At 43.0% G+C, this 21,791-nt stretch overlaps 1 protein-coding gene across 3 annotated transcripts in view; it reads left to right on the top strand.

Annotated features, from left to right (window-relative positions):
• The first annotated feature begins 10,065 nt into the window (after positions 1-10,065).
• Positions 10,066-21,791, top strand: part of LOC105694704 (fasciclin-3) — a 409,158-nt gene continuing 397,432 nt past the window's right edge. For all 3 annotated transcript variants that reach the window (XM_012415616.2, XM_012415615.2, XM_012415617.1), the window contains exon 1: positions 10,066-10,367. In XM_012415616.2, the coding sequence (XP_012271039.1) occupies positions 10,280-10,367 (88 nt within the window). In that variant the 5' untranslated portion in view covers positions 10,066-10,279. The remainder of the gene's footprint in view (positions 10,368-21,791) is intronic.

Below are 21,791 nucleotides of genomic sequence, written 5' to 3'. Positions count from 1 at the left end.
TTATTTTTAAGGGTCCCTGTCTCGCCAGAGGAAGATTGTGAATAAGTGATACGATTTTACTAGATAATCTCTCTTTAGTTTTCCAGATCTTGGGCAATAGAAATGGTACGATGGCAACCGTTCGGTAATCCATCTTCAAGCAGGAAGTTCAACCATAGGTACTAGGGATCGGAGGGAAACGAGGGGAAAGCCAAGTTTAAACTGGAGCAATCTGATTACCGACTCGTTGCTAATCTTGTCCCGGAATTAGAACAACTTTTCATTCCGCGGAAGAGGAATCCGTGGTTTAGTTCATCCGTTTTGTAATCCGGTACTTGCAACCGTAAAGAGGAAACCTTTCCAACGAGTGGATACGGAAGTATCTGCATGATCGGTGTTACACGAGCTAATCTCTAGGTCCCCGAGGTGAACGATGTCACACAAAGTCCATTTGTTAACAGAATTATCTGCGTCAATCACTGTCAATTAAAATCCCAAGCGTCTCGCATTTTTCCAACGTGCAGTCTCGTGTGTTCGCATTAAATGACCTATTAATGAAATTAGCGAAAAATGACAGGGTGGGACGAAATATTTACTGTAGCTCCTCCGTAGCTTCCAGGTCCAGATGGAATCGGAGTATATAGGATGTAATGGAGCTGATCGTTAATACATGGAGCTCGTCATCGAAATTCAATTTCCGCACATCGCGGGCTGGCCGGTCGGCCGACGCACACGAGGTGCTTTAATTCCGTGTCTGCGGTCGTGTCAATCAATTCGATATGACCTACTAGCTGGAAGTAATTAACGGCTTGTGAATTTCGACACGAACGGTCTCCGGGTACTTCTGTCAAGTGCTCTGGTCGGTATAACTCTTGCTCCGAATATCGCTCTGGCTCGAACTCTTCCCAAGTCCTACTCCCTAACCTACCCTAACTACTACGGACTTCGTGCCGCTCACCGTCACCTCCACAGTCAACTGTGAAGTTTCGATGTCTGATAAGCACAAGTAGAGAGTAGTGCATAAATTTTACCCCTATTAGGTGAACGAAATGAGCTAAACTGCTCTCCTCGAACATCGATAACCCGCGACAATAACGATAATTACAGCTTATGTAGGCCGCACACCAAAGACGTATATAACAGTTACATCGCAGCATTTATTTCGCCACATAAAGTACTTAATGCAAATGTGGCTTAATTACGCGCACCGGATTTCAATCGCATTTGTAGCTAAGATGTTTCCAAGGAAAACGATCATATAATTTGGCAATTAATACGGAACAGGATCAATGGAGTGTATTGGCTTTATTATTACTATCTCGGTTTTGAAGGGGTTGACAATTTTAAGCCCGATAAACAATTAATAAATGACGAAGAAAGGTTTCATGTTTATCATAAAATATTCCAGGGTACCGAGTGTTGCAAAAAGATGGGCCTGATTTTAATACACTTTTCAATACAAATCAGGACCGCTTCTTCGCAATACTATATGATTTTCAATTGTTCTTACGTTCAGTTGGACATGGTTTAACGATGCAAAACGCACATTGCAGAGAATCGATGTTTTCTGAAGAAATTCCAAATCGTCGTTTAATTTTAACAGCGAGGGTTGAATTTCAAGTAAATGCTTGTCCTATATATTTACCTCGTTTCTACATCATGAATATAACAATTAAAAATCTTCAATGGTTTCCTTATCTCATTTTGTAACGTTTATTTTGATATAGACGAAGGTATCTATCTGCACTTAAAAGTATAGATGCCCTAGTTTAAGGTCTGGATAGTCGTCTATAGAGAATAGATGCCTAAACTAACACATTTTTAGTACGGATAGATGCTTTTTGGAGATTATTTAATTTTGCAGTTTCTATTTTTAGTTTTTTTTTTTATTCAATGCGGAGTATTTAACGATATTTTCTCTAGGCAAAGATATTCTATTACAGAATGCCGAGACGTTGCATTCGAAAAGTAGTTGTAGATTAAAAACACGATTTTTCAAACAAATTGATTATGATTTAATTTATTCTCCCGCAGGGCATCTATCCCACCCCTGTGGGAGAGATACCCAAATCGAGACCTTTTTTATTTTTCTCCTATTATAATAACTATTGATCCTGGGCAAATAATTGTAGAATATAATGAAGATAAAATATGACGATATGACATGGACATGTAATTGTTTGGAAACGAAAGTAAATACCGACTTTAGAAGCATATGTCAAAAACGTAGGCGCCTATCCGGACTTTACCCTATTTGATGCATAAAACGGTTCTTGAAGCATTTGCCGTCCGTTTATTGTATATGTTTTTGACGTGCGGCAAGACTTACTCTTCGGGGTAATTCCGGCATTCAAGATTCAAGCATGCCATTTCTTGCAGAAAAGCAATTTTTACCAAATCAAATCCAACTAAAATCCATCTTTGTCCCCTGTCCCTGCACCGCGAGGTGCCGAGTAAACCTCGCTCCGAGGTGAATTCAATCAATCGGAATGCGCGGGATAAATTGATAACGAAAGATTATCCGCATCCGGTGGCATTGCGCTAAAAATTCAATCCGTAGGAGAGCTCGTACCGAGCTCGCCGGAATACGCGATACGATGGGTATGCGGGCTATTTTAATATCCATATCCGACATTACCAACTCCGAGGCCAACCATCCGTGGTGCTGCACCGAGCAAATACCTGCAGCGATATTAAATGCCTCACAGTATACCCGGCACTGCTTCGCCGTTCCTATGTCTCGCAAGGATCATTATCGCGGTTGCGCTCGGAGGACGGTACTTATCTCCAAGATCATTTCCAATCCGCGGCCAGACCGAACGGGCGAATGCCCGGAAACCGATTACCCCGGGGTTCCGGGGATTATTTGTTTCATTTAGCCGCGAGTGCCTTGACGCGGCGCTTCACTGGGGAAACCGCTAATAATTGTACGTATTATTCGTTTAATTTCGCGGCGGCGCGAGGGGCTCCGCCGAAGGCGATAAAATGAGCGAAAGACAGCCGGAATGAAACTTCCTGGAGGGAAAGAGCGTCCAGGCGAACCGAGACAGGGGATTTAATTTCAAGCGACTCTGCTGGAGACTCCTCCGACAGAAATTCAAGTCCCGACGTCGATCAGCTGATCGGAACTTTAGACGACGGATACTAGAATAATTGGTGCGCGGCTGCCACGTGCGTTGCAGGTGAAACTTCAATGTTAAACAGAAGTATTAGATATTATTAATTATTTTTTCTTTTTCTTTTACGAAATGCTATCGCGCGCTCGGTACTTGTGGTTTTGAGAGTAATTACGTTTACATTTTGTTTGTATCATTTTCATCTCATTTTAAACGTTAGTCATTAACTGAGGGAATGTATTGACGCTAACGAAAACGTTTTTGCAAGTTGTATTAATGGTAAAACACAAAACGACGGATACTAGAATAATTGGTGCGCGGCCGCCACGTGCGTTGCAGGTGAAACTTCAATCTTAAACAGAAGTATTAGATATTATTAATTATTTTTTCTTTTTCTTTTACGAAATGCTATTGCGCGCTCGGTACTTGTGGTTTTGAGAGTAATTACGTTTACATTTTGTTTGTATCATTTTCATCTCATTTTAAGCGTTAGTCATTAACTGAGGGAATGTATTGACGCTAACGAAAACGTTTTTGCAAATTGTATTAATGGTAAAACACAAAGATGATTGTAAAAGAATGTTTTTCACTTTCTGAAACGAGTATACTTCATAACGTGCGAATTTATATGTAGGACTATATGTCATGGGAAGTATAATTTCAAAATTTCTGCTTTTATCAAAGGGGCAGTTTAATGACACTGGATAAATGATTCTCACTGGGGAGAGCGTTTGTAAGTCATAGCCACATTGCAAAAACTGGCTTTTTGTAAAACGCCTAGCCATTTTATAAAACGCGGTTACATGGTCAAATCTTCGTTCATTTAACTTTATTTTCCAATCTAGCTAGTCATTTTATAAACAGACTAGACGTTTTATAAAGCGACCAGCAACACACCGCCGTACTGCCAAATTTATTAAATTACTGCCTGTTTTATATTCTGGCGTGTAATTAGGTAGGTCAGGTTAGATTACAGAAAAAATAAGCTTTTTATAAAACGACTGAAATGATTTAGCCGAAACATCAAACAGGCGGCGATTTAATGAGGTTGACAATGCATCGGTCATCTTGGTCGTTTTATAGGTCTATTTACCTTATAGTATGACTGGTTGGATTGTATAATAAAGCTAAGTGAACGAAGATTTTACCATCTGTCCACGTTTTATAAAACGGCTAAGCGTTTTATAAAAAGCCGTATTCAACAATGAGGCCATGACATGTATATTGAACAGGGATTTTAGACGTTTCTTTGAAGGAATCTTTTGCGATTCGATCGGGTGTGAGTAAATTCCCCTCGGTGATAAAGTGGAGCAGTGGTTAGGCGCGCTTTAAATTGACAGAAACTAGATAAATGAAGGTGCTTGAAGATGCTAATTGCGATTTCACTGGCGCTTCCAGTGCTAAGGGGATAACAGCACCCCGTTAGCATAACAACTCTCGACTCTGACTCCACCTCCCTTTGCAGTTCTTGTATTTCTGAATTAATCCTCCTGTCCCGAGGTCATGAACGCACATTACTCTCCGACAGGATGCTGGAATCATAGAGCCCGACCGATGTTCGCAAGTCGCTACTTGACCGGTCAGTATTCATGTCTGTCGTCGATATTTATGAACCCGTCAAATTAGAGCTGATGTTCCGTCCTAACATATGGGGTGTATCGTATAAGGGTGCGTCCAAGTGTACAAATAAATTGACGCAAGTGTAATTTGATCGTGCCCGGGACTGACACCGCGTGGAAGATCGCCGCGATCTGTCAAAACCTCAAGTTCATATATAAAATATTATTAACAAACATAAGGATTTATGCTATAGCCTTTTCCTTCATGATTTCTGGAAAAAAGCATAGCCAGTATCTCGGCATGACAAGCAGGCGATTTTTTATTCTACTTTCGTTATCGGACCTGTAATGTTTACAATGATTTGAATTTAAGTTATGTCCGTTTAGAATTTATTATGTACACGATTCGAAATTAAGAGCGCAATATACATACTCAACATCACTACGATGATAATGTAAAAAGTGTTTAAAATTATTTGTATTATCTGGAATGCAGTGAGTAGGCGAGTACTTTGAAATTCTCGAGATTTGCGGGTTTGTACAGAGCTGCCGGAATACGCAATTGGCAGTACGAAATTTGTCGATCGGTGAAGGGACCTTTAATTTCAATCAAAGCGGTGAATAAGTATTCACGGAACGTGAATGCAGACTGATTGAATGTAATAGAGTTGCTTTTGACGATGAATGAAGAAAAATATTTGAAGGAAAATCGTATCTTCGAAACGTAATTACAAGTATCTCTCTCCGGCAATTATCAGTTCGTGTTTATATTTACTTTCTGGTTAAAATATAATATTCTGATTTTATTGTTACTTGTTATAGCGGGTGATCAGTCACCTTATACGCTATACAGGCGAGTACGGCGGGTTATCTCTCTACAGGTGTACGGTTTACTAACGGCGTGATTGATACCGACATCTAACGGCGAAAGGATAAATTACCACATCAAATACAGGACTACCTATACCCACGTGTTAATTTATTTAAATTTCAAAGAGATTCAAATAGTAATTGCTGATTTGGAACTTAAAGCGAGTTCGATTGCTTATCGGTTTTATTAAAACGTTAATAACAAACGCCGAGTACGCCGCACGAGAGGCAATGACATAAAAAGTTGTATATTTTCTTTATAACTGTCCTAACAAATGGGCGTGTTTTCTATAGCAATAAAGGCATTGTTTCGACACGTGGCAGGTGCAAATTTGTAGAAATCAATTAGTATAAACGACAAAGAGTACAATGAAAATGAATTGAAAATGAGCGCGAGTTGAAATGCTGGAACCGAGTACGAACTTTAAATTGATTATTACGAACAGTAAAAACTGCTTGAAAAAGCAAACAACGCGACGACGAAATCACCTCGGTGGTTGTTTGTGATATACAATCACTCCGAATTAATAATTGTAGCAATACTTTGGATGTGCTATTTGGCTCAGGTTTATGGTAGATTTTTTCAAAATGATATAAAATGTGATCACCTTGTTTATACGTATGAGCCGTTAGTAGCATTTATATTTGGCTTATCGTAATTTCATGTTAAGTAAATTCGTTTACTTCGCGATAACGCGTTTAGCCACAGTTTCCCTCTCGCATGCAAAACAGTTGGCAACTGGATAGCTGCAAGCTGACCAAGAGTGGGACCAAATTGCAATATTTGCCCATCAAAATCATTGAGAACTTCCCAACTAATATATCAGCTCGCTTAAGTTTACCAGCTGTTTGCCAACATTGTTTTCCTTGCCAAAACTGTGAGGTTCAATAAATTTTGAATTGTTCGAGTTTCCCTAATTCGAGTTCCGTAAGGTAAACCTCAGGAAAAAAAGACCCATTACCAGCGTAGCAAAGTATCGAATATAGATTTTAAACAAATATAGATTTTTTTAGATTTTAATTTCGTAGAGTGTTAAAGTTATAGAGGGGTCCCGCGATAGTATCATATGATAAGTCGTATTCTTGTAAACATAATAGTTCGCTCTTGGTCGACGTCCCGGGCGTAGTTCAAACTTGAGCTTTACTTAACTTCAGAATTAACTAATTAAATCTTGCGACTTGGCTTATTGATAGGCCACTTTATAGGCAACCAAGTTCGACCGCGATCGAATCGGTCGTAAATAGTTCCTTGATTACGTCCTTTTCACGTAACTTTGCGCACTATCGTGGAGTCCACGTGGACCCAAGATGTAATTTGCAAATTAAATAATCTTATCATTCCACACGAAGTCAATTGACTTACTTAACAATAAAACAGTAACAGTATCAATATCGCGGTTATGTTGGGTCGGTGATCGCCAGCCCCGTGCGTTAATTAAAGGGCCAACAATGGTCTTATATTGCCCTCAGAAATAAATGGGACCGGTGTCCCAAAATCCATCAAGTTACAATTCAAATATCGATATTTTTAAAGTTTTATTTTTCTTGCAAATTTTAATGCAGAACCTTATTATAACCCTACTCTTCAAACCAACGAAATGGTTTACCAATCTTAAAGTTATGCACGTTTTAATTTGTAAAACTATGTATTAAAGATTAATTTATTAATAATGAGTTGATATTTGCAAATTTCACTGTATATCGGTTTTCTCATGACTGAAAAAAATCTAATTCTAGTGATGGTGATTACGTACCGGTATTTAATGTTGTGTATAGTTCAATGAAATTAGTTGGAAATATTAGGTCGATTTCTTACAAAACCGTGCAGATCGATACAACAAATTGAATAAAATTTCGTCTCGGTACCTTCTCGACGGGCCAATAAATTAATTTAAAGAGCTCTTCACATTTGCCGCGCCATCGAGACGTGTAAATGTTCAAGTGCACTTAATCGGGGTTGTAAGGCCCGATCTCAGTTTATTGGCCGCGAACACCTTCGGCAAACGGCACTATCCTCCAACTTAATATTGCATAGTTAGAGGATAATAAACTGACGCGAGATCGACTCTCACAGCCCCGATTAAGTGCACATTTAAGGACAATTAAGCTCCCCAACATTTTCAAATTGCTTATTAAGAATTCTAAACTTACAAGGAAGGCATCCCAGGTCGATCTCTCCGATTTCATTTTCTTTTATAATATGTTATAGTTCACTAAAAACTAAGCGACATGTATTTTTTTTATCTGCCATTAAACACTTTAAGGGGGTGAAACCACCATCCAAAGTAAGGCCTGTGAGGGGTGGCTCACCCCTTAATTTTTTGTTTAATTGAGAAAATTATATTTTTCATTTCCCGTTATGAGAAAGCATTTCCAGGTGGATTGGTTAAAAAATATTATGTTCTTGTGGATGAAACTACCAAATCGCCCCTTGACATGCCTTACTTTGGATGGTGGTTTCAGCCCCTTAATGTATTTAATGGCAGATAAAAAAATACGTGTCGCTTAGTTCTTAGTCTACTATAACATATTATAAAAGAAATCAAATCGGAGAGATCGACCTGGGATACCTTCCTTGTCAGATATTTTTCGCGTTGTACATTATATACATTATATTGCGCATAAGCAACTGCTTTCCGGATACTTTCGCAATTTCGAACTTTTTGGGAAAATGTTCTGAATCCTTATGAACCGTTTCGCTATTGCAGCACCTTTCAAATACATGCTTGTATATGTCATGCACTTCGCTGCATATTGAGTTACCATGTACCGGATTGAAGAAGCAATCTTGTTAGGTCTCTGAATCTCCGTACATAATACAACACGAGTACTATATCTCTCCGGCTTATAAATGTTGCTTTATCGTAGATATCGTATCAGTTCCGAAGGGTCCGGCCATTCTTATCTCGGAAGTTGATTACCTTATTTCTCCACTCTACGGTGACTGAGTCGACTCGTATGAACATGTATATATGTACATATATGCGAATAAGAATATCGTGGGTGTGCCGTACATACCTCGATGCAACTAAATTCGAGGGGTGTGTTATCAGTACAATCTGTACTGGTCATTGTCGTAGTAACAGGGATGCCAGAATGCTAGAATATTAAAATCATCGCCACAATATGAAATGGACATAGAGGACTGGTGAAATAAATAATTCGGCAAGATTGAATTTATCATAACATTCAGATTAAACAATATCATCGTGCTCGGTAACTGTAATATATAACATTCTTTTGCAGATATTATCAGATAAAACAACGTTTCACGGAGAGAATTAACATTTTGACACCTGATTGATCATTTTTTCCATATTTTTCAAAATTTGTTACGTCGTAAGACTTCGTGCATTTTTGTTGTAGAAGGGCCCACGCAGGGAACAGAGCACGATAAAAATTACCATACGTATGCTTGTTGTTTTAGGATATACTCTTAATGCGAGGCTCAGAACACAGTATCTCGAGATTCACTACCCGAACAAGGAACGTCTCGACAAGTATGCTAATTTTCGCAATGCCACGCGAATCCGACCTCCGCGTTGAACATACATACACCCCACAACTGCGATATAACTGTTCGTTTTTTCCTTCTTCCTAGGTCCGTTACAAATACTTTGCAGCTACTTGGCTGCTCTGCGGCACGTCTACAATCCGCCATATTGCTTTCGTCTCTAGTTATGAATAAGAAAAATTAACCCTAATTGCGATATAATTGTCCATTTTAACCTTTTTCCTAGCTCCGTTACGTCATACAGGTCTTATGACAGTTGTACACTCATATATAAACCTTCATACACAATTGTCCATGAATTGCCACATATATGATTGAAAAATAGTAGGCATACAAAAGATTTCGAAATTTATTACACGTGTATCATATCACCTCAAGGTGTTACGAAAGTGTCATATATCCATATCAAACAGTGAAAATATTTCTAAAACTTTTCTCCAAACTGGGTGTACCGAGTAATTTCAAACTTTAACACGTGATTATGGAGATCCTAACGTACGTCTTGCAACTCGCGGAATTTGATTTTTCGGGGAAAAAAAAAGGAAAATATATTTATCCCGGACAAGAACCAAAAAGAAAACTTTCGTTCGAAACGAAACTCCATGAGTATCAAGACCTTCGTTAGGGCCTCTATAATCCCGGGTTAAGTTTTCAAACGATTCGGAGCACCCGGTTTGGGGAACAGTTTTCCATGTTTATTTCGTAACACTTTCCAATCACCTTAAAAAGAGGGGTCGTCGCTCCAGGTGTCGAATGTCTAGAAATACCGGCATAAAAGCACTTCGCAGCAGGGCCGATCCAAGATTCAGCAGAAACGGCGTTACGCCGTCGACGGGACCCTCGAGCGCGTGGCCCACTTAGAGCCGGGCTGCGGCGCCGCTGGCCGCGTGCGCGGCGTCGGCGCATGCGCGGCCGCTGCGGTACCGCGCGTCGCTATCAGGCGGAGCGCTCGGGCGCGCTCGGCTCGAGCCGAGCGCGGGCGAAGGGGCCCGAGCGCGAAGCGCGCGCGGCAGACGGTCTTCGCGCGTCGAGCGATCTGGTTGGCATCCGCGAGACTCGCCGAGCCGGACTGTGGCACACTCGTACCCCGCGCGTCCTCGTAACCGCGTGACCACCGCGCTCCGCAGGAGTGCTCCACTCGGACCGAGCCATCCCTCGCCGACTTCTGCACGCGAGAGCCCCTACTCGCGAGGAGTTTTGTGACGGTTCGCGAGCCGGTTGTTTGGTGAATTCTCTGAGTGATGTGCGCGACAACGTCGAGCCGCCGCCGCCTGGAGATGCTCGTCCTCGGCACCTGCCTGGCCGTCCTGTGCGCCTCCTACGCTCAAGGTGCGGAAATTACGGAAGAAAAAAAAACGTTTTTTTGCGATCGTGTCTCCTCTGCTTTACCGAATTTGCCGCCGCCTATGCGGAGTGGACGTAGACGGGAGGTTTTAAACTCGTCTGGGTTCACGGCCGAGGGAAGTGAAGTAGGAAGCGAAGTAACGGTGAACGGACCTCGTTAATTGGCGCTTCAATGACTCGGCTCTTACCTACGTGGAAAGAAACGGCATAGAGATTTTCGCCGGCTATTTCGCGCCTCGAGATATAATTCTTATTTCTTGCGGATCTTCGGGAAAGTTGTGGAATTCTTTCGGAAGTTTAACGAAACGTTTTCCGAGGTCGATCTCCGCGAAGCTTGCACCTTCAAGGAAAGCTTGCGATTTATGAAACTAAGGAGTTTGGTGTTTCTATTGTTACGCGTAGTATTCCTTATCGAACGGAGTTAGGTGAACTCGAGGAAATGTTGATAACAGAAATTTTACCACGATTCGATTACTAAGACATAAGATCGCGATAGAACTGTTTTTTTTTCCCAAATTTCATTTCATGTTGGGTAATCTAACGGGAGAGATCGTACCCGAATTATTCCGTTATTCCACCGTAAGCTTTCTTAATGTTATAAATAAATCGTACCTTGAAATTAAATTCAACTTGTAAATTTGAATAGACGTTCCCAGCGATAAATGAAAATATCTTGTAGGTGTACGAGGACTCGATAATATTTTTCCTCGTACAGGTAAATGCCGTTGAGGTGAGCTCATGCCTTACGTAAAGGTAAAGAGAAATTTCAATGGATATACAAATACATGCGCATCTTTTATATACACTTAGCTGGGAGCTTATTCCCTCGGCGCATCCGTGAGAGGCGAAAGACGGCAAATTCGGTCGCGCAAAGTGGACTTTAGGTGTAATTATAGTTTAAGAGACTAGGCGAGGAAGGCGAAAGATTTCCGAGGAGGGGGGAAACAAAAAGGATCCTGCAATCGACCTCTCTTCGGGATCTTTAACCCGGGAGTTTTTCCGCAAAGTTTTCCCGGAGTTTCCCGTCGAGAATCGGATAGATCGGGCTCAAAAGTACCGCCAGGAATGGAGACAATCGATCGTGGAAACTCCCGGGGAAAAGCGAGTGAATGGAGTCGCCCTCGGTTATTTTTAACCTTTTACGCCTTACTCGCGGTCGAGGATCGCCACGGAGATGGAGAGAGAAAGAGAATGGACAGGACGGGGAAAGAATTTCCTCCGGTGAGGCTATCGCAACCTTGAGAATCGGTCGAAAGTGTCCGCACAACCTTGGCTATCCTCGGAAGTAAATAGTGGAAGGTGGGAACGGGAAGTGGATAGGAAACTTTCCACCAGGTGGAAATGTCGGGGCGAGAATATCGAGACCGATATTCGATCAATGAACGCTCACTCGATAAGCGGGGCCATATATAAAATTCCTGCAATTTTGGGAAAATATGAAAAAAAAATGTTGACCAGTTTGCCTAATTTGTGGTTACTTCGAATCTTCTTCCCTTTTTGGAGGGTCGCTTTGGACCCTGCAGGGAAATCGGAAATTTTTGTATCGGAATGTTGACCAATATCTAGTAGGGGAAAAATATTCCTACTTTCGGAGCACTCGAATGTAACATTTCGGAGCCGAAAGAGTACTCAAGGCTGCTTCGGGACGTAAATATTGACGAACGACGGAGGAAAGATGAAGGAATGTTATCAATGGCCGTAGCTCTTAAAATTTCGTTTTTAGACGTATTTGGGAGTCGGAATCGGGAATCGTAAACGAGAGAAAAGAGACTTTTCTTCTCGAATGAAAATGTTCGTTGATAGGGGTATACCTTCTATCCTTGGTATGTATTGAACGTTAAAGCCGAAGGTGGGAAAGGTATGGGGAATTTCTCCGACTTTGGAAAAGTCGGACATCTTTCCTTCTTTAAGACCGTTGTATCTCACTGAGGTCGATTCACGAAACAATTCTCGTCGCGATCGATGCCGAAAGAATTTTTATCGAGTCGTAACTCCGTTGAGTTACGAGATATCTCTGATGGGTCGTGACGTGACTTTTTTTTTATTTAACTTCGAAGGAAAGTAAACACTTAAGGTGGACGGTATGCTCGGGTAATGAGGGAGAGCTTACTCAGGGCTTAAGAACATTCGACTCAATTTTCGAAATAATTCCCTAGGCGGACTTCTACGTCGGTGAATGAGCGAGACATGGAAGGTATTTCCCTTTTTCGTTCTCCCTTGTAAACTCGTTGGGCACGTTCGCGACCCTGAGGATTAGTTGAAAGTACTTAGGAATGTGAGTGTCTCGGTGCAGTAAGTACCGAAGGTGGGGCCGTAAAGAGTCGGGAGAAGGAGATAGAAAGAGAGAGAGAGAGAGAACCGTCAGAGAAGTTGGAAACTTTCCGAGCTGCGAGGGAATCGATATATTCCCCGAGAAGGCTCTGCTCGAATGATGGATGGGAAAACGGCCCAATGGAATCCTGCTTCGGGATGTTCCGAGGAAATCGGGAGAAAACTCGTTGACGTCGTTTTTATTAAACTTGGACACCTACATTTTTTTCCGGATCACCCGAAGTCCGCCGTCAACGGCTCTGGTCGCTGGCGAAAGACTTGGGAAAACTTATGAAAAAGTGATTACCTCGCAGTTTACATATTAGAGTCATGGTTTCCTGTAATGATTGCACTCGTTAAGCCGGAAACAAGGGTTAGCCTTCGAGTGACGTGCGAAGTCGACGTTATTTTCCCTAACGCGACGGTGTAGTCGGTTTAGTCGTTTTTAGGAAACTTGGCCATCGTAATTTCCCTGAATCATTCGAAATCTCAACAAACGACTCCGTTATTTCGTGAGATAATTTCGGGAAAGACTTGGAGAGAATATTATTGCTGGAAAATTTATTTTCTATTAACGCGGATCTTCGCGAAAAGTGGCGCGTTTGTTAAGCTGAAATGAAGGGAGAGTCTTCGAATGACGAGGGAAAACGATGACTGGAAACGCCTGGAAAAGTCGACAAGGGAAGTGAAGGCGTTGGTGCTATTTCACTTATCGCAAATAATTCGATGTATACACCATTCGCATACGCTATACACGCATACACTATTCGATGTATGGGCGAAATTCATGAAGGCCTACAGGCAATAGTGGACCAAATATTGGATGTGTATACACTGTTTTCGCAGTTAAAGGAGGTTAAACTCGGACCTCGGAATTTCCTCGGATCACTCGAGATCTCATCAACGATTCTCCCGATTTGAGTACTAATTTTCGGAAAAATTTAGAAAAAAATAAAAATGACTACCTGGAAATTTAGATGTTAAAAACGTGAAATTTCGTGAGAAAAGGCACGCTTGTTAAGCTGCAATTAAGGAATAGGCTTCGAATGGCCAGCGAAAACGATCAATGGAAACGATTGGGAAAGTCGAGAGGTGGAGTAAAGATATTAATGACGTCATTTGTCGCATAAAGCGACGATGTAGTCGATGACGTTTTATTAAATTTGAACATCGACATCTCCTCGGATGACTCGAAATCATATCGACTCCGTTCTTTCCCGAAATGATATCGGGGAAACAGCTTTACGAAAAAGTGACTGCCGGGAAATTGATTTGCTACAAAATATGATACTCCGCGAGAAGTGGCGCATTTGTAAGATCCAAAATGGGAGATAGTCTTCGAATTGCGAACAATAACGATCGCTGGTAAATACTCGGATTAAATGGTGGATGCATGGCTTTCACGGTTGAAGGGTTAAACCTGGACATCGACATTTCCTCGGCTCAATTGAAATCCTCCGAAGGGTTATTCACTCCGGAAATCGTGGATTTTAATGCTCGAAATCACAGTTGGAAATCACCGAGAGAGAGTATCATAATTTTACGGCCTAAAGTCACTTGGCACCGAATCGCATTGTTGTTTATCGTATGAAATCAAAGGCTATCGATTCTCAAAGAATGAAATTGTTTTTACCAATTTCCAAGTGAAAGGCCCCTCGAAATCCTCTCTTTTGAGGAACAATCTTGGGATAAACTTGGGAAAAAATGATTACTTGGAAATTCAGGTTGAAATGCGCGAAAATTGGCGCACACGTTAAGCCGAAAACAAGGAGAGAGCCTTCGAATGGCGGGCCGAAACTATTGCTGGAAACGCTCGGAAAGCCGATCGGGGGAACGAAGGCGTTGATGTTATTTCGCATAACGCGAACGTGTAGTCGATGACATCAATACGTGAAATAAGCCCGTTTGCGATGTCTGCGGTTCGGACGAACCGCGTGCGGTCCGCTCGACGGTTCAATTATGAACACGGTCGCGGCATAACTTTATCGCGCGGTAATGAAATATAATGTGGGGGATTAATGTGTAACGAGGTGATGTGTGCTGGGCGGAATTAACATGATGCCCCAGTGGCCGGGTTGTCGTTCTACGTTGAAGTTGGTCGGCGAAAACCGAACTCGGGCGAGGACTGATGGTTGTATCAGTTATCAGTAAGATAAATTCGGGAAGGCGGGCCATTCGATATGCCGACTTCTCCCGAAATTTCGCCATTTTTCATTTTCTCCTTTCGTTTACTCGGGATATCGCCACGATTGCAGGAGTTCCCGATTCTGCGATTTTACGGCGCCGCAGAGCACGCGAAAGCGAGAAGTATTTGTTTACGCTTACGCAATGCGTATCCGATGGCACGCACACCAGGTAAAAATGCGGTTACCGGTACGTGATACAATCCCCCTTTTTACGAAGTCGCATGAATCACCCACGGCAAGGCATAACGCATATGAGAACTATTAATAGACCAGATCGTCCAGAGTGGCTAAAATTGTCCGGACTCGGTGCACCTTTCGCGACATTTTGCTTGTATCTCCTTACGCGACGGGTTTGGAACCCTTTCGTTACCTTGGACGAGATATCTCGCGACCCAATACTAGCCGATCAACGCTTTTGACGAGATACCTCGCGATCCGGTAGTAGCGGATTAACACTTTTGACGATGATCTAGCTTTCTAGCACCAATATTTTTACAATCTAGATGAATATATTTTATAACTAATTCTATTCGTATAGCTAAAAGGAAGAAATAAATACAGTTTTTATTAATTTAATGAAATTATTTTTATTTACTTTCTACGTGGTATAATTGAAAACATGGTTGGAAAATATTAGTGCTAGGAAACTAGATTATCGTCAAAAGCGTTTGATCGGCCAGTATCGGGTCGCGAGATATCTCGTCAAAAGCGTTAATCGGCCAGTATTGGGTCGCGAGATATCTCGTCAAAAGCGTTGATCGGCTACTACCGGGTCGCGAGATATCTCGTCAAAAGCGTTAATCGGCCAGTATTGGGTCGCGAGATATCTCGCCAAGGTAACGAAAGGGTTAAAGATCGATCTGCTCCGTATTACGCGCTATCGCTCGGCGGAAAATGGGGTGAAAAGTTAATTCCACGTGAGATCTTTCGCGGGGATCCTCGATTCTTCCCACGCATTCTCGTTAGCTGTCCTTGCGAATTACGCGGTTGAGTTGCATGAGTAATTAACAGGTGCGTTCATCGGGTCTAGGATAACGTGCGTCGTTACCAGTTACGGATTCGCGATTCTTCTCGTGGGCGTGGAAAGAGCGGGAAAATAATTTCCTCGATAGGACGGCTCGGAAAATTCTTCGATTTCGAGCGAAGTGCGGCATCTTCGAGGCAGGGAGGTTCCGGTAATGTCGTATTTTGCGGAGCCCGTAGGGGGCAAGTAACTGTGCCCATAATTATGATAGTGGTCTAAGTCAAAATTAAAAAAAAAAAAATGAGTTTATCAGTTATTTCACGCCATATTATTTCAAACGAAATTAATTCAATGTAATTTCGAAACAAAAAATATATGACTTAGACCACTTTCATAATTATGGGCACAACTCATTGCCGGAGTTGGACTCGTAAAACATACGATTTCCCATCGTAAAGTTCATATTAATTTGAATACAATGCGAGATTCTAGAGATTTATGAAAGAATTATCGAGGGCGCAGTGCGTGAGTAAACGGTAACGGTACGCGAGGCCTCTCGTTGCGAGAGTCGTTACCCCGCGGTCGTTTTTTAGGTCGCGACCGATGGCAAGGTCTGATAATAAAAAACCTACGAGAGACTTATCCGCGAAGCAGGTCGCTCGCTCGGCTGTGGATGAACGGTGTTTGTCGATATTTGTCTGCATACAATATGTATGCCCACCTGGTCTATTTAGATAACTCTATCATGGATAGGCGTCTGAAATTCTCGTGGTCAATTTCTTTTTAAATACGGATTAATATTAAATAATAAAATACACGTTTCTACGAGATTAGGCCTTTTACGTAAGTATCATTGAAAACGGGAGTCAGTCTCGTAGTAAATGTAGCCAAATTTCTATGAATTACATCGTGAATACATATATTCTTAAACATGTAAATTTCTTGCACTTTTTAGCGTTCGAAGCCATGCAACGAAATTGAATATTTTATATGTTGACTCAAACTAACGGGCGAGATTTGTATATGTATGAACGAGTTTCAAATTTTATCACGTCATGACAGAAATTGTTTAGACCAATCTGTCAAACCATAAAGCCTGTATTTTACGTATATCTACGAGGGTATCATCAATTTAATATATCCTGTCTGCATGGAACGTTTCGATTCACGTTTTATGGATCTATTACAGCCTTGTTTTTTTTTTTTTACATCATAGGCATGATTTCCAGATTCTTCGCGACGTGACCTAGGGCAACGTCATGTTGAGAAAACGAAAAAAGATAGTTGGCTCAAAGAGAAATGTGCATTGCGGCAACCAAAACCTGCGTTCAAATACGTCCTAAGAAATCTCAGATTGAGTAGACCAAGATTTCTTTAAATCAAGAATTAGTTTAACTCAACATCCATTTTTCTTCTCAACAAAATAATTGTTTCTTCCAATCCTTTCATGTACTTCAGGCAACAAAATATATATATTCTTTTGACAGTCAACTGATCTTTTTTCTCAGGGCGGGGGTCCTAGGGAAACTCCCGCACACGTCGCGCTAGAATTGGGTCGTTTTCTGGGTCCGACATTGAAACGAGTCGACATTCCTATGCAATACAGATGCATTCTGAATCCTCTCCCGCAGGATGCAACTTTTTCGCCTCTCGTTGAATCCGTGAGCTTTCGCGTGTCGGTGTCATCCGGAGGCTCGTCCCAATAAGGCGATACGTCGCAGCTGTTGCGCGAAAACGTCAAGGTGGGTGCAACCGATGCATACGTGCATTTCCATTTCCCCCCTTCCCCTCCCCCCCCCCTCGATAATCAACTGTTTGAGCATTTGGTTCAGTCTCGGACCGGGCCGGCTCCCCCCCCCCCCCCCCCCCCCCCCGACCATTGATCCGCAGAGGGAAGACGCGAATCGATGCCGACGAACGGCGTCTAAATTATTCATCGCGAAAACCAGACCGCTCTAAAAGGAACTGCGCCGCGCTGCACAGTGGAAAGCTGCTGCAGTAGCCTCACTTTATTCCCCTTATTCTCTTTCCTTTTCTTCTTTTTCTTTTTTTTTTACCTCCTCGCCGCCACTTAGCGAGCTCCTTGGAAGCCCGCTGGATGGTCGGGATAGGTTTTTCACCCGGGGATAAATTTTTCAGACACGTCGGGCTCGATTTTGCACGACACAGCTGGGATTTCGGGTCGTCGCGACGCCCTACCCAGGAATCGTGCAAAAGTTGCGTCCCTTCGCGTCCTCCCGCGGGATGTGTCCCTTGCAGGAAAGAATAACGTTGGGAAAGGACCCGAGGGGTTGGGATCGTGGAAGGAGGGGGCTATTAGCATATAAGAAAGTTCATTTTCCCTCTCCGCGCCCAGGCGGGTGTGAACTTCTTACTGGGAGAAATCCTGGACATTGTTTACGGTGACCTTACGCCGAACGGGAAATGATGGTACTTAGAGTGGCGGGGGATAATCCTTGTAAGGGCCGTGGAAAAATCTTGAACGCGAGGGAAAATGTCGAAACTGAGAGAAAGCTCGATGAATTTTCGGATCAAAATCGGAGCAGACCTCGACAGCGACTCGAGGGACATCCGTAAATTTTTCATTTTTTTTTCTTTTAAACCCGTAAAAGGGAATTTTATCATCTTTGATCGAACGTCGTGATATAAATGTGACGCTTCAAATAACGGATTAACGTTCCTATTTTCATTTCAATTAGTATTAATCGCAACCACCTATTCGAGAATATGGCGAAGCGCTAGATTGCGTATGTAACGTGCGAATGCCCGATATGACGGTGTCCGGTTAAAACGACTCAATTTCCGCGCAAGGGTTAAATAAAAACCTGAGGAATGGATTACTCGACCTCCGTTACGCGTTACTCGAGCGTGGGAGCTTCATCGTGGAACGGAAGATTGCTCAGGAACGTTTAGAGAATTTTTATCAGAATTTTACAGTCGGGGGGTATCGAGGCCATCGCTCCTCCGGCGAGGCCTGGAATTCGGATAGATTTTACGCGGCAACAAATTCGTCCTTTTGGAATACGGAATTTGCCCTGTTGCACTTACGCGGTGCATCCCGATCACGCTCGGGGCGCGTTTTATCACCCCACTTAGGTTATTTTCCCGAAGGCTCGTTTTTATTTATCGCATTGCCGACACCTCCGGAGCGCGTCCCCGTCCCGCCTTTCAGCTCGAATTGCGTCTTACGGTCGCGCTTTGTTATGCATAACTTGCGAAGGACCTCGGCCCCCCTCGAATTAGCATTCTCGCCCCCGCGGAAAGTGAATAATTGCGCGGTCTCCGCCGCAAGTTCTTGTCGGTTCACCCCCTCGACAATGGGCATTTCGCGCGAAAGAATCCTTTTCGCGATCCGATTCCGATCGATTCTCGAGCAACTCAATAGCTCGTCGAGCCAGGATATCTTCCTTTGAACCGTAACCGAGACGGGATATCGCGTTCGGGCTCTCGGTCCTCGGCTTCGCTTTTTTTTGACGGATCGCTCTTGTACCGTGTCGTACCGTGTCGTGCCGTGTCGTGCCGTGTCGTGCCGGAACGACCTCCGTCGATCCCACGAGCCACGTTATTAAGGACGCGATTTCGACCGCCGGCGGATGATTCCCCGTCACCGCAACGCGGAACACTTGCGGCCTCGTAAACGCCGACTAAGAGGCGCCCTAAATAGTGTGCTCGACTTCTTAACGTTCCACTTTCGGTGCCTTGTTACTCTCTCTTGGCCGAATCGGTCGGTACAAACGAGCCGGAATAAAGGCACGAGGTGTGGAGGAAAAGGAATCACGGTGCTTGGCTTCGATTCCATTTCGACGGACTTTCTACTTCATTTTTACGCTCGTCTTTCTTATTTATATCCGACGGGCACGCGCCGACCGGACGCGTACGAAAGTGAAGGTGCAGGAAGTCGAGACTGTTTTTACGCCAGGAATTAATTCCCGGATAGCCACGCGGGGTTTTGAAAATTTTACCCTTTCGCAAGAATGGTCTTCCTTAAACACAATGCGCAGTGGGACGAAAAAGATGTTATATGTTATGGATTGAATATTGACGGCTTAATATTTATTGTTTCGGGAGGTGTGACACTTACGGGGCGACTCTAGGCGTCCGCAAAAGTGAAAGGGTTAATTGGCATCCCCTCGTTTGTGACTTTTGATTTTTTTCGGTAATTCATTTCTCCATCTTTGTTTGACCTCAAGAATGCATCGCACGACTTTTCACAATTTTGTCATAACTTCCTTTGTAGCGTTTCATTCTCTGATGAATTAATGTCATCACTTTATTGGTTGGGAGTGCGCTTATCCGTGCAATTTATTTTCCTCTTTCTTTAATGTTTTCATTTCCCTCCTTTTTTCCCCCCAAAATCACGTTTCTCGACTCGACCTCTCCCGAGGAGATTTAGATCGGTCGCTTTCGAAGTGGCCGAATTTCAAGCGGCCCTCGCGACTTTTTGCTGCGAGAAAAGTCGAGACGAGTCGCGCGGCTCGTAGAGGGAAGGAGTGGGAAAAGTTGGGACGGATCGGCCGCGGCTCTAAAACCCGCGAAAGGGGCCCAAGCCGCGGAAAGGGGACGCGATTAAATCCGCGGACCGGCCGCGCATTTACGCCGGATCGTTTCGTCCCGACTTAACGCCTCGGCGATGGGTTTCCATTAAGGCGCGAACCCGGCCTGAAAGTTTCCGGGATTTTCTCCGGTATGTCGCCTGTACCCCCTGCCGAGCAATTACTGCGCCCGCGGAGGGACGCGCCTTTACGAGGGAGAGAGGGGGATCGTAAACGCGTGTTCGGAATTTCGCAAAAAGCCTCCCCGTCGACGTTTCGTGCCGCGCGTTTCCTTAAAACGGGTCGTCGAGCTTTTCGGGGGTGTATTGTGCTCACATCGGCGTTGAAAGAGGGTCAGGCGGTCGTTGGGCACCGAAAGGCTTTATTTCCGGGTTATTAGAACTTTTTTGTCTGCGCCGGGATTTCGGAAGAATGGCGAGTTTCGAGTGGGCTCGACGTTTCGAAGGGTGGTTTCCCTCTCGCATTTCGTCTTGTTGTGTGGTCCCATTTCGTCCTGTGTAACTGTTTGAAATGGCTCATTGTTTTTTTTTTTTTTTAATAAATAACGCAGATATGCCCGACATTCGATTGAATCTTTGAATGCTTAGTTTGTTTTATTTTGTTTATACTCTGTAAATTCGAATTATGTGTGATGCCTCGGTTACGCGCATGGTATCGCTCATATGCTTCGAGACTCTTGATGAAATTTCTGAATTTTGTGAAGATTGGGTCTGTAAGTGAAATGGTTGTAACACACGCGAATGATTAATAAAGTAATGGGTAAACGATCAAATGAACATATTAGGTTGATGCATAAGTCGTGACGTTTTTTTACATGTAACGTAACGTGACAAAACGCCATCATAAAATTACGAATTTATTTATACATTTATAATATGTATATTATGCCAATTCGCATTTTTAAGATGTCCAATTTGCCAATTATGCCATAATCTTACGTGCTAGAAGTGTAGGAATTTCAGGAATGCTTTTAATAATGGCTACGGTGGGCCGAGGATTGGACGTGTCCACCCGTTCCTTCGCAGTGAAAGGTTAAACCACGTGATCTGAAAGGAGCCATTTTTTCAGAGAATTGAAAAAGCATAAGGGAGTGTAGGAATTTCAGGAATATTTTTAATAGTAGCTACGGTGGGCCGAGGATTGGACGGGTCCACCCGTTCCTTCGCAGCGAAAGGTTAAACCACGTGATCTGAAAGGATCCATTTTTTCAGAGAATTGAAAAAGCATAAGGGAGTGTAGGAATTTCAGGAATATTTTTAATAGTAGCTACGGTGGGCCGAGGATTGGACGTGTCCACCCGTTCCTTCGCAGCGAAAGGTTAAACCACGTGATCTGAAAGGATCCATTTTTTCAGAGAATTGAAAAAGCACAGGGGAAATGTCCTCCTTTCTCTTTT

This window comes from Orussus abietinus, unplaced genomic scaffold (assembly GCF_000612105.2).
Source record: "Orussus abietinus isolate OABI.00-Male unplaced genomic scaffold, Oabi_2.0 scaffold48, whole genome shotgun sequence".
NCBI lineage: Eukaryota > Metazoa > Arthropoda > Insecta > Hymenoptera > Orussidae > Orussus > Orussus abietinus.
The sequence above is the reverse complement of the archived record's forward strand: the minus strand, read 5'-3'. Positions and strand labels throughout refer to the sequence as shown.